The sequence below is a fragment of the Periophthalmus magnuspinnatus genome, chromosome 20 (assembly GCF_009829125.3).
Source record: "Periophthalmus magnuspinnatus isolate fPerMag1 chromosome 20, fPerMag1.2.pri, whole genome shotgun sequence".
In the NCBI taxonomy this organism is placed as follows: Eukaryota; Metazoa; Chordata; class Actinopteri; order Gobiiformes; family Gobiidae; genus Periophthalmus; species Periophthalmus magnuspinnatus.
In genome coordinates this window covers 9,201,706-9,214,066 of record NC_047145.1, presented here as the reverse complement: position 1 = coordinate 9,214,066, position 12,361 = coordinate 9,201,706, and the positions used below count along the sequence as shown (strand labels likewise).

Here is a 12,361-nt window from a genome sequence, read left to right as displayed (position 1 = left end):
ACTGTCAGATAACCAGGACGTGCACTGTTAGCATGCTAGTTATTGTTAACTTTCCTCCGCACTGGTCTAGAGCTGTGAAAAGTATGTATAAACTCATTGCAGGGAATACTTAAGATGTTCAGATTGCATGAGGTAAGTGAGGAATAACTTTGGACAGTAAAGACAGAAAATCAGGTACAGCGCCTTTAAGATAAGACTGAATGCATTGTGTTTTTGCAATAACATGGCAAAGAAACACATAAGACATTGGCAAACAGCAGACAGCTATAAAGAAACATAATCAGTCCTTTGAAATTTGACAGTTGCATCATAAAATCCCAATATATTTCACATATGGTATTTATTCCATATGTCGTAATTCAAACTGAAGAGTATCAAAACTTCTAACGCAGTGAAGATCCACTCCAGCTGATCTAATCTGGGGGCTGCAGACAGACCGTCTAGCTGTGTGTGTCTAAATAAACGGACAGCCTCATGCAAGCTCACATGCACAAACACACAGACACACACACACACACACGCACACACGCACACACACACAGCTACTGGAGTAACTCAGGAATGCATCACTCAACACAGTGCAACATCAGAGCTTCCTTTAGCGCTGCAGTGGAAGGGAATGCAGCCTCAGTGGAGAGCTAGCATTGACCAAAAAAGTGCGGTTGCCTTATCTGCGTCAGGCTAATTCAAACCTCATGCTTTGCTATCTCAGAGCTACTGTTGTGTTCTTTTTCATTTTAATTATCTTGGTTTGAGTAGTCAAAATAGTGGTTGGCTATGTCATAAAATGGTTTAGGATAACTTTAACCTGAAAAAAGTGTATTAGCCTTCATTATGTCGTATTTTAGAGATTTTAAATCGCAATATTGATCTAAAACAACTTAATAAAAGAAACAAATCCACTGACTTACAGGTTAGAAAATTGCAGAGCTCGGTGGGAGCAGATTTACACCTCTCCATTTACACTATGTTGCCATAAATGCATCACAACAAAGTGACACATGTTGTCGGCCCCCTCTATGAATAGTCCTGGGTCCCGGAAGTAAATGTCGCATAAATTTTTCCCATAGACTTTCCGATAAAAAATGGGCTTGCTCAGGGCTAATCAGCTATGTGGTAACTTATTACCACGAAGCCTATAATTTTACTTAAAATTAGTTTCTGAAACTTTATAAACAGCCAAATTATTAAAGCATTTCACCCAATCTATTGTTTTAAATGTGCTTTTTGGACTTAAAGCAAATATGTCATGAATATTGCGTAGCTGGTTAGCCTCCACAATGCCTTTGATCTCTTTACATTTGAAATTTTCAAAATGAATATGGGAAAAATTATTGAAACATGTTTGGGGGTTTTTCTGGAACCGGAGCAAGCATTCACCGAGCTTCATACCGGTGGCAATGGCACAGGAGCAATGACATCTTGAATACAGGAGAATAAAGATTACTCAAACATGCATGAATCTCTATAACTCTGATGGGTAAAACAATTATACCATGTTTAAAACCTTTAAAAGTAAATTTTACACAGTAGGTCCTCTTTAAATCCAACTTTATTTTTGGAAAAAGATGATTGTTGTAGTCACATTTTAACCAACGTACTGTAGCTTGTTGCTTGCAAGGAAATACAATCTTCACAATACAATGCCCAAACAGTTGAGTAATGTGAGCATACTTAAACACTGATAGCTGATGTTGCGTGACTTTGTGAAATGTAGCAGAGTAGGACTTTCTAAGATCCACACACTGATTAAATCTCCCTTTTTTCCTATCTGCATTAGTCAGTCCACTGTGATACAATAGTGTCCATTGATTTGTGCTTCTCTGTAGTAGCTTTGCCAGCTGTCAGCCATTAAACGTGCCAATGTGTGCTGAGAATCCCAGAAGAATGTCAGTGCTAAAGGAGCAGCTAAGTAGCATTATCATATGAGGAGCTGAAAATCCCCTGTCTTTGTGGTGGAAAGTGTCAATATTATTTGCAGTCATGTTAGTTTTGTTGACAGTGGGCCCATATCTTCACTGGATGACTAGACCGTTAGCCCAGCATGGTCTGAACTGTAAAGATAGCACACTGAAGCTTCAAGTAAAGTAAGTGACCTGTGCATAAGCCCACAGAACAAATGTTGACCATGAGACAAGAAAAAGTATGCTACTGTTTTTAAGTTGTGTTATTGACTATTAAACAGATTGAAGTAAAGAAGTAAAGAATGTTGTTCTCCAGGGAAATAGATGCTGACAATACAGGTTGTGTTAGTGAAAGGTTCTGTATATAACCTGTACTCTTACAGTTTTAACAAAGGTATTACAATCACAACTGATTGTGGGTTGTCAGAGTCTTAACCTGCAGATAGAGCACCCAAAGTTTTTTTTCCTCATCCTCAGTATTCACCTGATGGCAAAAGTGTGCGGAATAAGGTCTATATAGACAGTATATTGTTGCAGCAGAGGCACTGATTAATTAGGTAGTGACAATTCAGATCAGATAGAGTCTTTTTAGGTTTAAACTAACTGGATTTCAGCATTGAAACTGGCAACTCAAATGAGAGACTCATGTGAGGCTCATTCTGCGTTCTGATTGGATAATATTCTTGAGAAATTAATAATATAAACAACTTGGCCATCATGTCCAATGACTTTGTAATGAATAAATCTGCGTTAGAATTGTTAAAACTTTGATTTTAACATATATGTGTCTGAGGAGAGGTCATGTTTATGGAATAATGACATACAGTTAATTTAAATTACTCCCAACTGATCTTAGCGGTCATGAACTAAACCTCAGCAGCATCATTAGTTAGTGCTAGTGTCGCCTCTGCAGCTTATGAGGCAACATATTCACTATTAAAAAAATAAACAACACTTTTGGCCAGTTTTCTTTTGCGTATTACAGCGTTTCAGTGGCCATCCCTTTTAGTACAAACTGTGGCCTATTGCATAAAGGGTGTTACCACTTTTTAAAGAGATATCATCATTAACGAACAGCTATTTTCAGATAGTCTAATGGGGGCAAAAATGGGGCATGTTTCAACCCAACCTCACCCTAAATCTAAAGCCATAAAACTTTCAAATGTGGGCAGTTGAGCACTTACAATATCCTTCTTATTCTCAATAGCAATGTGGAACAGTACAATCTTTATATTACCGATAATAGCATTAGCCACCATAACAAGCTGTGACAAATTATGAATGAGTTGAATGAATGAGTTGCTTTTTACCTATGAAAACATTTCCAATACTATATCAATGTTAAGTTATTTTATTACATGGTGAATTTTGTAGGCAAGAAATCGATGGCCTATTAATTTAGTTGGCTAACTAAAACTCATCTTTAGCCACGTAGCTTCTAAACCTAGCCCTAAAAGCATCCTTGGTTATAATTACAACATAGCTGTTAGCATATCTGCGGGCTGTAGTTAATAGGCTATTTTTGCATAAGAGGTTTTCACTGGCCACATCATTATTAAGTCATGAGCTGCACATTTGGAAAAGGGTCAGACGCTACGATCGGTTTGACCAGAAAGCCTTTAAGACCAGAGATCAATATGGGACCAAAGGGGGTGGAATCCGTTACTGCTATTTACAGTAAAAGGGGGTTGTGGGAAATGGTACAGTGCCGTGTATGTGAAAGTGGTTGGAATTGAGTTAGCCATTAGCCGTTAGCCTGTTAGCCTCGACCCAAAATAGAATAGCGCAGAAGCACGAGGAGTATTTATGGTCTGTGATAATATATGACTGAGATTATTGAATCAGATTTGTGCTTTGTGAGAGGTGACTGTATGCTGACAGGAAAAGACAAGGTTATGAAACTGTTTAAGAGATTGTAATTAATGAATAATATCACAATTGTTGCTTTGGATATAAAAATTTGAATCTTGAGTATATATATATAAAGTGTATATCAAATAAGACTTCACTTGTTAAAAGACACATATTATGCATAACTGACTTTAAACCAACTAAAAAACCTAATGACCTACTTACACAAATTAATATTTCAACGATGATTCATGTGTGTTTGAATAATCCCGTATTACCCAGCATTCAAGGCTTGAGTGACTGTCAAATTTCTCTTTTCACTTATCCCCTATCTCCACCCACATTCTTGCACGTAATTGTGATTATTTGAAAGATTGAGGATTAACTCCAAGTAATACACTTTTTTATGGAGTTCAGTTTTGCACAATAACATAAGTAGAAATGGGACAGTGGACTTAACTGTCACATTTCTGCTTTTGCTATTGTGCAAATCTGAATACCTGATGCAGCCTACGCTCTCTGTAGAAAATAATCCATTCACACTTTTTTGACATCTCCCTCCCCTCTATCCCACAGATGTTTTTCTACACCTACTAGGAAAAGTTTGATACCTCAACCTTGACCTAATGAATCATGTTTTTGTGTATTTTGCAGATGGACCTGAAGTTGCTGTTGATATCCACATTATTAGGAGTGTTCTGTTATAGTAGTGCACAAAAAGGTAAGGTGGCCATTGTAGGTCTCCAAATACAGCAGCTCATTCATACGGGGAAAGTGCCTGCAATGATATGACAGAGGTCGATCTGCTAACCTGTCAATATTAGTCTAAATTGATATAGATTAGTTAATTAATTTAGAATTTTTCTGACGTCTTATATTCAATTTAGAGTTAAAAAACCTCATAACAATTACTTATCTATCTCACAGACATTTTAAATCATTTGGACCACGCTCAAATGGTGCTAAATCTTTTGAATAACTTAATATAAGACTTAAATAAGCAGTTTGGGTAGTTGTCATGTTGTTTACTAAATGTAAGTCCAGAAAGGTGCACTGTGTAATAATTCTGCTCGTCTCCATTGCGATGTTATTGCTTTGCCTGAAATGTTCCACAGTATTGCATTAACATTCTTCATTTAACATGTCACAAATATCTTGAAAAACAGCCATTCTTACTGTGAGCAAAATCATCTCGCCACAGGTTTGATCTTTGATAAGGTGGCGTCAGACAGTCGTCTCCGTAGAGATGTTTAGAGTTAAATGCCACACTCTAGAATATTCAAGGCAAAGCAATAAATCAATGGACACAAACAGATGACCCTCTACCACATAGAGTGTATATAGAAATGGATGTAGCTAATCTGCTGTGGTTCAAAAAGGAAGTGGACATGGGCGCTCTTTCGGCTCCATCAGCTCTGGCTCCAATTCACTTTCTATTGAAAAACTGTCACATCTCTCTTTGTAACTCCTGCTGTCAGACTTGTCATTTTGGTCTTAAAATGTTCAGATTAATCCGTGCTATATGATTCTGGTGTTTTTATTTTTTTATTTGTATAATCAAGATATGAACATTAATAACAGACCAACGAGGCACCTTCTTTTCCTGAGGTTGCTCACGATAGCATTAGCAACAGGTTTGATTGGCAGCGCTTCGGCTCGGCTATTTGGTTGCTATGATACTCATGGTCAGAAATCCAAATATGAAACTCGGCTCCAAATTCACCCCTATAACTACTACCCCTGCTGAGCTTCATTTGGATTTTGAATGCTACAGGTGACACTCACTTAGTTCACTTGTTTATACAATCTATGCTCTACCAGAAAAGTTACAAATGCACCTTTAAAATAATAAAAAAAAAAAAGTTTGATTTTTTGGTAGCTGGTTTTCACGATTTGTTTACTTGGATTAAAGCCTAACTGGACTAAATGTCATGTATTTGTCATGTCCTAACAGTCTTGTTTCTGTGGACGACAGTTAATAGCTGTGACCCTGACATACATTCCACGTCAATGAGGCGCCCAACTTTATGCTGTGGTCATGCATTTCAATATCTGCCTTTCATACATGGTTTGAACCCACATCACACATCACCATGGTGTTACTTAGAGGGCTCAAAAACTCTATACCAAACCAATAATTGATACAGAAGAAATCACATCAGTGGTATGAAGCCGGACTTTTCCTGAAGCGTGGCCTATATTACGCTATTTTCTGATCTATGTTATAATGTTGTTTCCTCATCACAAACAGACCTGGAGCTGTGTTTTGTTTCATTCACACATGTTTAACACCAAAACCCTGCATATGAGTTCTTCTCTCTGTTCCACCTTGTGATGTCATGTGGTGATACAGGAAGTGCTCCATTGTGTTTTTAAACACTATACACTTTCACTAGAATCATTTGGATAATTTCAGGCTGGAATTGCCAATCACCACTGAAGTAAACATAAAAGGTAACTGTTAACTTAAGCACCACCGCTTCATGACATCACAAGGTAGATCAGAGCATTTTGAGCTTTGGAGATGTAGATAGACTAATAATAAAGTGTTGTTCCAACCTGTGTGAATGAAACAAAACACAACTCTGGGTATGTTTTGAGATGTTGCGTAATAATGTATATCAGAAATAGTTTAGACCACAAATGGTAGATCACAAAATAAAATTGAAGTCGTTTATATTATTTTGTGTTGAAAATGACAATATAGGGCTGAGATTCAGTCATTTCTAATTGTCATTGATAAGCTTGGATCTTTTTATTCAACAGGTCTAAGGCCAGTCACATATGGTTTGGAGTTCAGACTTTGGAGGGAAAAAAGTATTGCTGTACAGGGAATTATGAAAAAAACAAACATTTTTACCGGTTTTCATTTGTCGACAAAAAACATGATCAATCAATATGACAGAAAAAAGAGTGGTTAGCCCCATTATCATAAGAGTATTTGAGAATTATGTATACAAATCTCTTAGTATGAAATTTTAGTAACATGACAATACTACTACTACTAGGGTTGTCAAAAGTATCAAAAATCAGATACTTATTGATCCTAAACTAGATACTAATTTGAACAAGCGTCAATAGTAAAAATGCACATTCACCGGACAGAAATGAACCTTTCCTGAATAGCTTGAGAATGATGTTGAGACACATAGACCAGTATACACCCATGGACCACCGCGGTACTGAGTATCGAGTCTATTCCTTAGTAACGAAATCGAGTTTGAAATTTTTGTATCATAGCAACATTACTACCTACCCCATTGAATGACAAAGCCTACATGCAGAACACTCTCATGTCTCCTTCTGTATTACGATGTTAGCGGGCAGAGATGCAGCTAGCTCCACCTTTGAATTGGCTAATGGAAAAGCCAGAACGTTCCGCCTGTGTCTCTTGTTTCCTATTGCGTTCCAGGCACAGTGATGTATAAACATGGAGGGCTTATAGGCTGCCTCCTCTGCACCACTCTCACTCTCTCTCTCCTCCTCTCTTTGTTTTTCCAGAGGGGAACGAGTGCATCAGCGCCAACGCCAAGTACTGTGGAGAGTGCATCCAGGCTGGGGCCAAGTGCGGCTGGTGTAAAGATCCTGTATGTATTTATAACACAGCTGTCATACTGTATAGAAGTTTAAATGATGCTTTAAAATGGATTTGCAATAAAATTCACACTTGTCTTGGATTGTTCCTGTTTTAGTCCTTGTTCAGTTTAGGTCCATGCTTTAATACATTGTATCTGCACTTAGAAACATTAATCTGAACTAAAGGACTTAAAATATGGTACCCTGTCCCTCAGAAATCCAAAATGTTGTATTAAATATGTTGAATTTGTAAATTAAAGGCCCTGTACTTGTTTTTCCCCATGTATTTGAGTAAAATTAGCATTACTGTCACAGAAAAACTCCACAGTGGGGTCTGAGAGTTGTGAAAAGCACTTATAACCACTGCAAACCATTTAAAATTAAGTAGTTATGTTTTTCACATGTTTTAAGATAGTAAAAATCAGGTACAGGGCCTTTAAATTAGTATTCCAAACTGTTTTTCTGGTAATCAGATTATAATCTTGCTCTAATTGCTCTTCATTGTCTGTAGGACTTCCTGAAACAAGGCGAAACTGTGTCAACGCGCTGTGACGAAATCCATTCGCTCCGAAACAAAGGATGCAGAGAGGACATGATCGAGAACCCACGAGGAGACCAGAACATCCTCAAAAACAAGGCCGTGACCAACCGGGGCAAGGGCCCAGACAAGAAGAAACTCAAACCTGAAGACATCACACAAATACAGCCACAGAAGATCAACCTCCTCCTGCGCTCTGGTACGACACTGGTTCTTCTAATGCTCATATTGGGATGGAACACTGGTTAAACATTGTGTATGCTCTTTTTCCACTTCCATGCCAAAATAGCCTAATTTAAATGTACTTGACCTAACCCTGAACATAACCCTGACACCAGGTGTGTCCAGACTCATGCAGTCCTCGCCCGTATGAACACCAAAAACATGTCTTTGCAGAATTAAAATAACAACTCCTTATTCACAGTAAGGACGTGTAAACATCCATACAATGTGTCTGTAGTGTGAGTAGGTGTCTTGGCATCAGGATGTGGCCTATGAGAGGACCACATCCTGCTTATTTTTATTTGACTATAATCTTCCATGGCATTAAACTTACCTATATGCATGTAAAATGTTCCAAAGTATGGTTTTAATTTCTATGGAATCATGCTGTTGGCATGCCACCTCCACAAATGTACATATTGTTAATAATAATATAATTGTTAATATAAGCAGAATCAGAAATATGCAACTCTTTCCACAGTTCATAAAATCTTTATCTGTAACACTTGAAATATAGTTGTTAGTTCTGTGAGTGAACATATCTCTAATAGAATTTCTTTGTCTAGGTGAGCCCCAGTCGTTTACATTGACGTTCAAGCGTGCGGAGGACTACCCCATCGACCTGTACTACCTCATGGACCTGTCCTACTCCATGAAGGACGATCTGGAGAATGTTAAGAACCTGGGCACCAGCCTGATGCTGGAGATGTCAAAGATCACCTCAGACTTCAGAATAGGTGAGGGCCTACTCTGACAAAACATGTGTTTTTCTAACATGATCTGGTAAATGGTCACATTTTTCTATAGCGCTTTTCTACCTTCAAGGCACCCAAAGCGCTTTACAACAAGGAACCACCCCATTCACACACTCATTCACACACCAGTGTACGCAGACACTGAGGGCAAGGTGGGTTAAGTGTCTTGCCCAAGGACACAACAACAGCATTCATCTGTGTGAGTTAGAATCGCACCGCCAACCTTCGGATCAGTGGACAAACACTCTACCAACTGAGCTACTGTCGCCCCCGATTTTATTTGTATTGACACAAAGGTTACATAGTTGACTTGCAGGAAAAAGTATGACTTCCACATGGCAAATTGTGTGATTTCAAAGCCACAGTATTTCATTTTTTAACAAAAAATAAATTAAACTAAAATATATTTTTTTAATCATTTTGATAGTTTTTATAACTTTGAAAAATATAGGAAAACTTACTGTCTTACTGTGAGCGGGCTTGCATCTCTACAAACCTGACTCTTATTTGGTCTGGAAAAGGGCCTGCTCCTGTTTGTTTCCATGGAAGTGTTGTTCTTTTGGCTGTAACATTCCACACGCAGTATGACATAAAACCTATATACCTCTGTGGATATTGTTGAGAAGTATGGCTTTCTGTTTCTATGGCATCATGCAGGTGACATGCCACCTCCAGAAATGTACATACTGTATCTTCAATTAGAGATTAAACTTGATGTAAAATGTTGTTTTTTTAAAGACGCTTACCATTACTTATTTATCAGGTGTCTTGCAGAGTGCTCTAGTGGGGGCAGGTATCAAACCGCCAACCTTTGGGTCAGAGGACAATTACTCAACCAGCAGAAAATCACTTTTCACCATTCTCAGGTGTCAAATTTTATTGAGGCCCGAGCCTGCTCACTGCCACCCAAGTTGACTGATCTTGCTCTGTTCTAGACATTCCAGAAGCATTTTGGGTGTCAGTTTTCTTACAATCTTGTCTTTCTTCTCAGGGTTTGGTTCGTTTGTGGAGAAAACCGTCATGCCTTATATTAGCACCACACCAGCTAAATTGCTAAATCCATGCACAGGAGACCAGAACTGCACTAGCCCCTTTAGCTACAAGAACGTGCTAAAGCTAACTAGCGACGGGAAGAAGTTCAACACATTGGTGGGACAGCAGCACATCTCGGGAAACTTGGACTCTCCAGAAGGAGGCTTTGATGCTATCATGCAAGTGGCCGTGTGTGGGGTAAGAAGCGCTATAAAAATGTTTAACTGTTTTAACTCAGAGCAACTGTTTATACGAGGTGTTTTATGAGAGAATTTACAAGCCGATTTGTGGAGTAGGTCTATTAAATTGAAAGTTTAATGTGACCTGTTATGCAAAATCCACCTTTATGAGTATTTTGCAGCACTATCTGGATTCACTGGAAAAAAAAATTACAAGAGGCGAGTTAAAATTTTTTGTTGGTTTTATTGCAGTGAAATCAGCTGGTTGTTTCTATGGAAATGTTGTTCCTTTAGCTATAATATTCCACATTATGGCTTAAAATGTATCCATCTCTATGCACCATGTTCTGAAGTATGGAATTTTTTCTATTTCCATGGAATTCGTGCAGAAAGTTACATACTGTACCTTTAAAACAACTTGCATTCAGAATTATTAATCAAATTTCAGTAGTTGTAACTAAATTTGACATTATTTTAATTGTTTCTAATATTGTGAGTGTTTTTATTTTTTATTTTTCAAACTAAATTAACATCAATACTATAATAATTTAGTTTAAGAAAATGTGTACTTTATTCCATCTGTGAAACCAGAGTACTCAAATGAAAAAAGTGTTCATCTCAATTCAAAATCATTTACATTTGTGAGTTGAATAAATAATTGAACATTCTGTATGAAGTATTTGACCATGTTGTGTCATGTGTGTGCTTTTGCAGGACCTGATTGGCTGGAGGAATGTGACCCGCCTGCTGGTCTTCTCCACAGACGCCGGGTTCCATTTTGCTGGAGATGGTAAACTCGGCGGCATCGTCCTCCCCAACGACGGAAAGTGTCACCTGGAGAACAACGTCTACACCATGAGTCACTACTATGTGAGTGCTACTACTTTATAATAACTACACCTTAATTAATCATGAACAAAGACTTAATTAATATTACCGTAAGTTAAAATAATGACTGTTGTTTTGGATATAATTATAAGCCGTTCATTGATAGACTCCCTGAATATTATGCTGAATAGTGACTATGTGTATTGACTTGTAGCAGGTGGTGCAGGTCTAGTCTTGTAGGTGGATGGTCTGGAGGTTAATTTTGATAGAAAATTACAGTAATATTATTACAGTATCAATACAGTAATAATAAATATAAGGAGGGCATATGATCAATTCCATGTCTTTAATTAGTGTATCAATTATGATTCGTTCTAGTTTTTATAATAAGCCATTATGTCTGTGTAGACCCTCAGTCATCCAGGTCTGATCCATAGCCAACAATGAAGTTAAATCTGTTAACTCTGTTCTCCAGAACTGAAGAAACGGCTTGAATGAGCAGCGAAACATCTTTACTCCTACAAGATTTGTCCAGTTGACAGATTTAACTTTGTTGTTGGCAATAAGCCATTATGTAACACCTACACATTTGAAATTGTTTCTGTCATGCTTCTGCTCACATCTTAGTAGAGCCCCCAACCGTCTGCTGCCCCCCTGAGCTCTGTCCCTGCTCTCCAACTCCATCGCTGTGTCAACCTTTAACCTCACACTGAATGGACAGTGTCACTCAGGCAACATTAGAGTCTAAGACTTTTCAAAGTTGCCAATAATTGAACATAAATGTAATTATTTCCACTACTGTCTAAAAACTCATAGGTCTGTGATTAAGAAGTCGATTGTCACAAAATAAAAAGTGACTAAAAGCTTGTGCGGTATGAAACATCATTATGGGTTCTAAAGTGTTCCTAGACTTCTCAGTATCTGCTGTCAATGAGAGCACGGCCCCGTCCTCTCGGCTGATGCTTCCTGTGTCCAGTGTGTCCTCCTCTCCCTGCACACACACTGACACAAGAGACGCTCACAGGCCAACTACATATTAATCTAATCCACTTGCACAAACAAATATAATAATAGATTAATAATAATGGCTTTTTGTTAGTAGAAGTTGGTCTAGAAAAAATGCCAAGGTCCTGGACCTCAATGCTGCATATTAGACATAGTAAAGTGACAGGAAAGTATTTGAGAAGTGACAGGAAAGTTTTTTGTAAAGTAATGGGAAAGTTCTTAAACTGAGCAAGACAGTGTTTAAAGAGTGCGAGAGAGAGTTTTTAAAGGGTGCAAACGAGTGGGTGAGAGAGCTGCAGATTGGGTGATTATTTATGTTTTCACTTGTGTGATTTTAATGTCTTTCTTATTCTGTAAAGCACTTTGAATTACCTTGTGTACGAATTGTGCTATACAAATAAACTTGCCTTGCCTTGCCTTGCCTTAGTAACTACGGAAGTAAGGGGTTAGGAGGGAGTAATTAAGACTCAG

At 38.0% G+C, this 12,361-nt stretch overlaps 1 protein-coding gene across 2 annotated transcripts in view; it reads left to right on the top strand.

Annotated features, from left to right (window-relative positions):
• itgb1a (integrin, beta 1a) overlaps positions 1-12,361 on the top strand; it is a 50,029-nt gene that overhangs the window by 22,786 nt on the left and 14,882 nt on the right. For both annotated transcript variants that reach the window (XM_033985539.2, XM_033985537.2), the window contains exons 2-7: positions 4,410-4,476; positions 7,257-7,342; positions 7,843-8,068; positions 8,658-8,828; positions 9,838-10,076; positions 10,772-10,927. In XM_033985539.2, the coding sequence (XP_033841430.1) occupies positions 4,410-4,476; positions 7,257-7,342; positions 7,843-8,068; positions 8,658-8,828; positions 9,838-10,076; positions 10,772-10,927 (945 nt within the window). The remainder of the gene's footprint in view (positions 1-4,409; positions 4,477-7,256; positions 7,343-7,842; positions 8,069-8,657; positions 8,829-9,837; positions 10,077-10,771; positions 10,928-12,361) is intronic.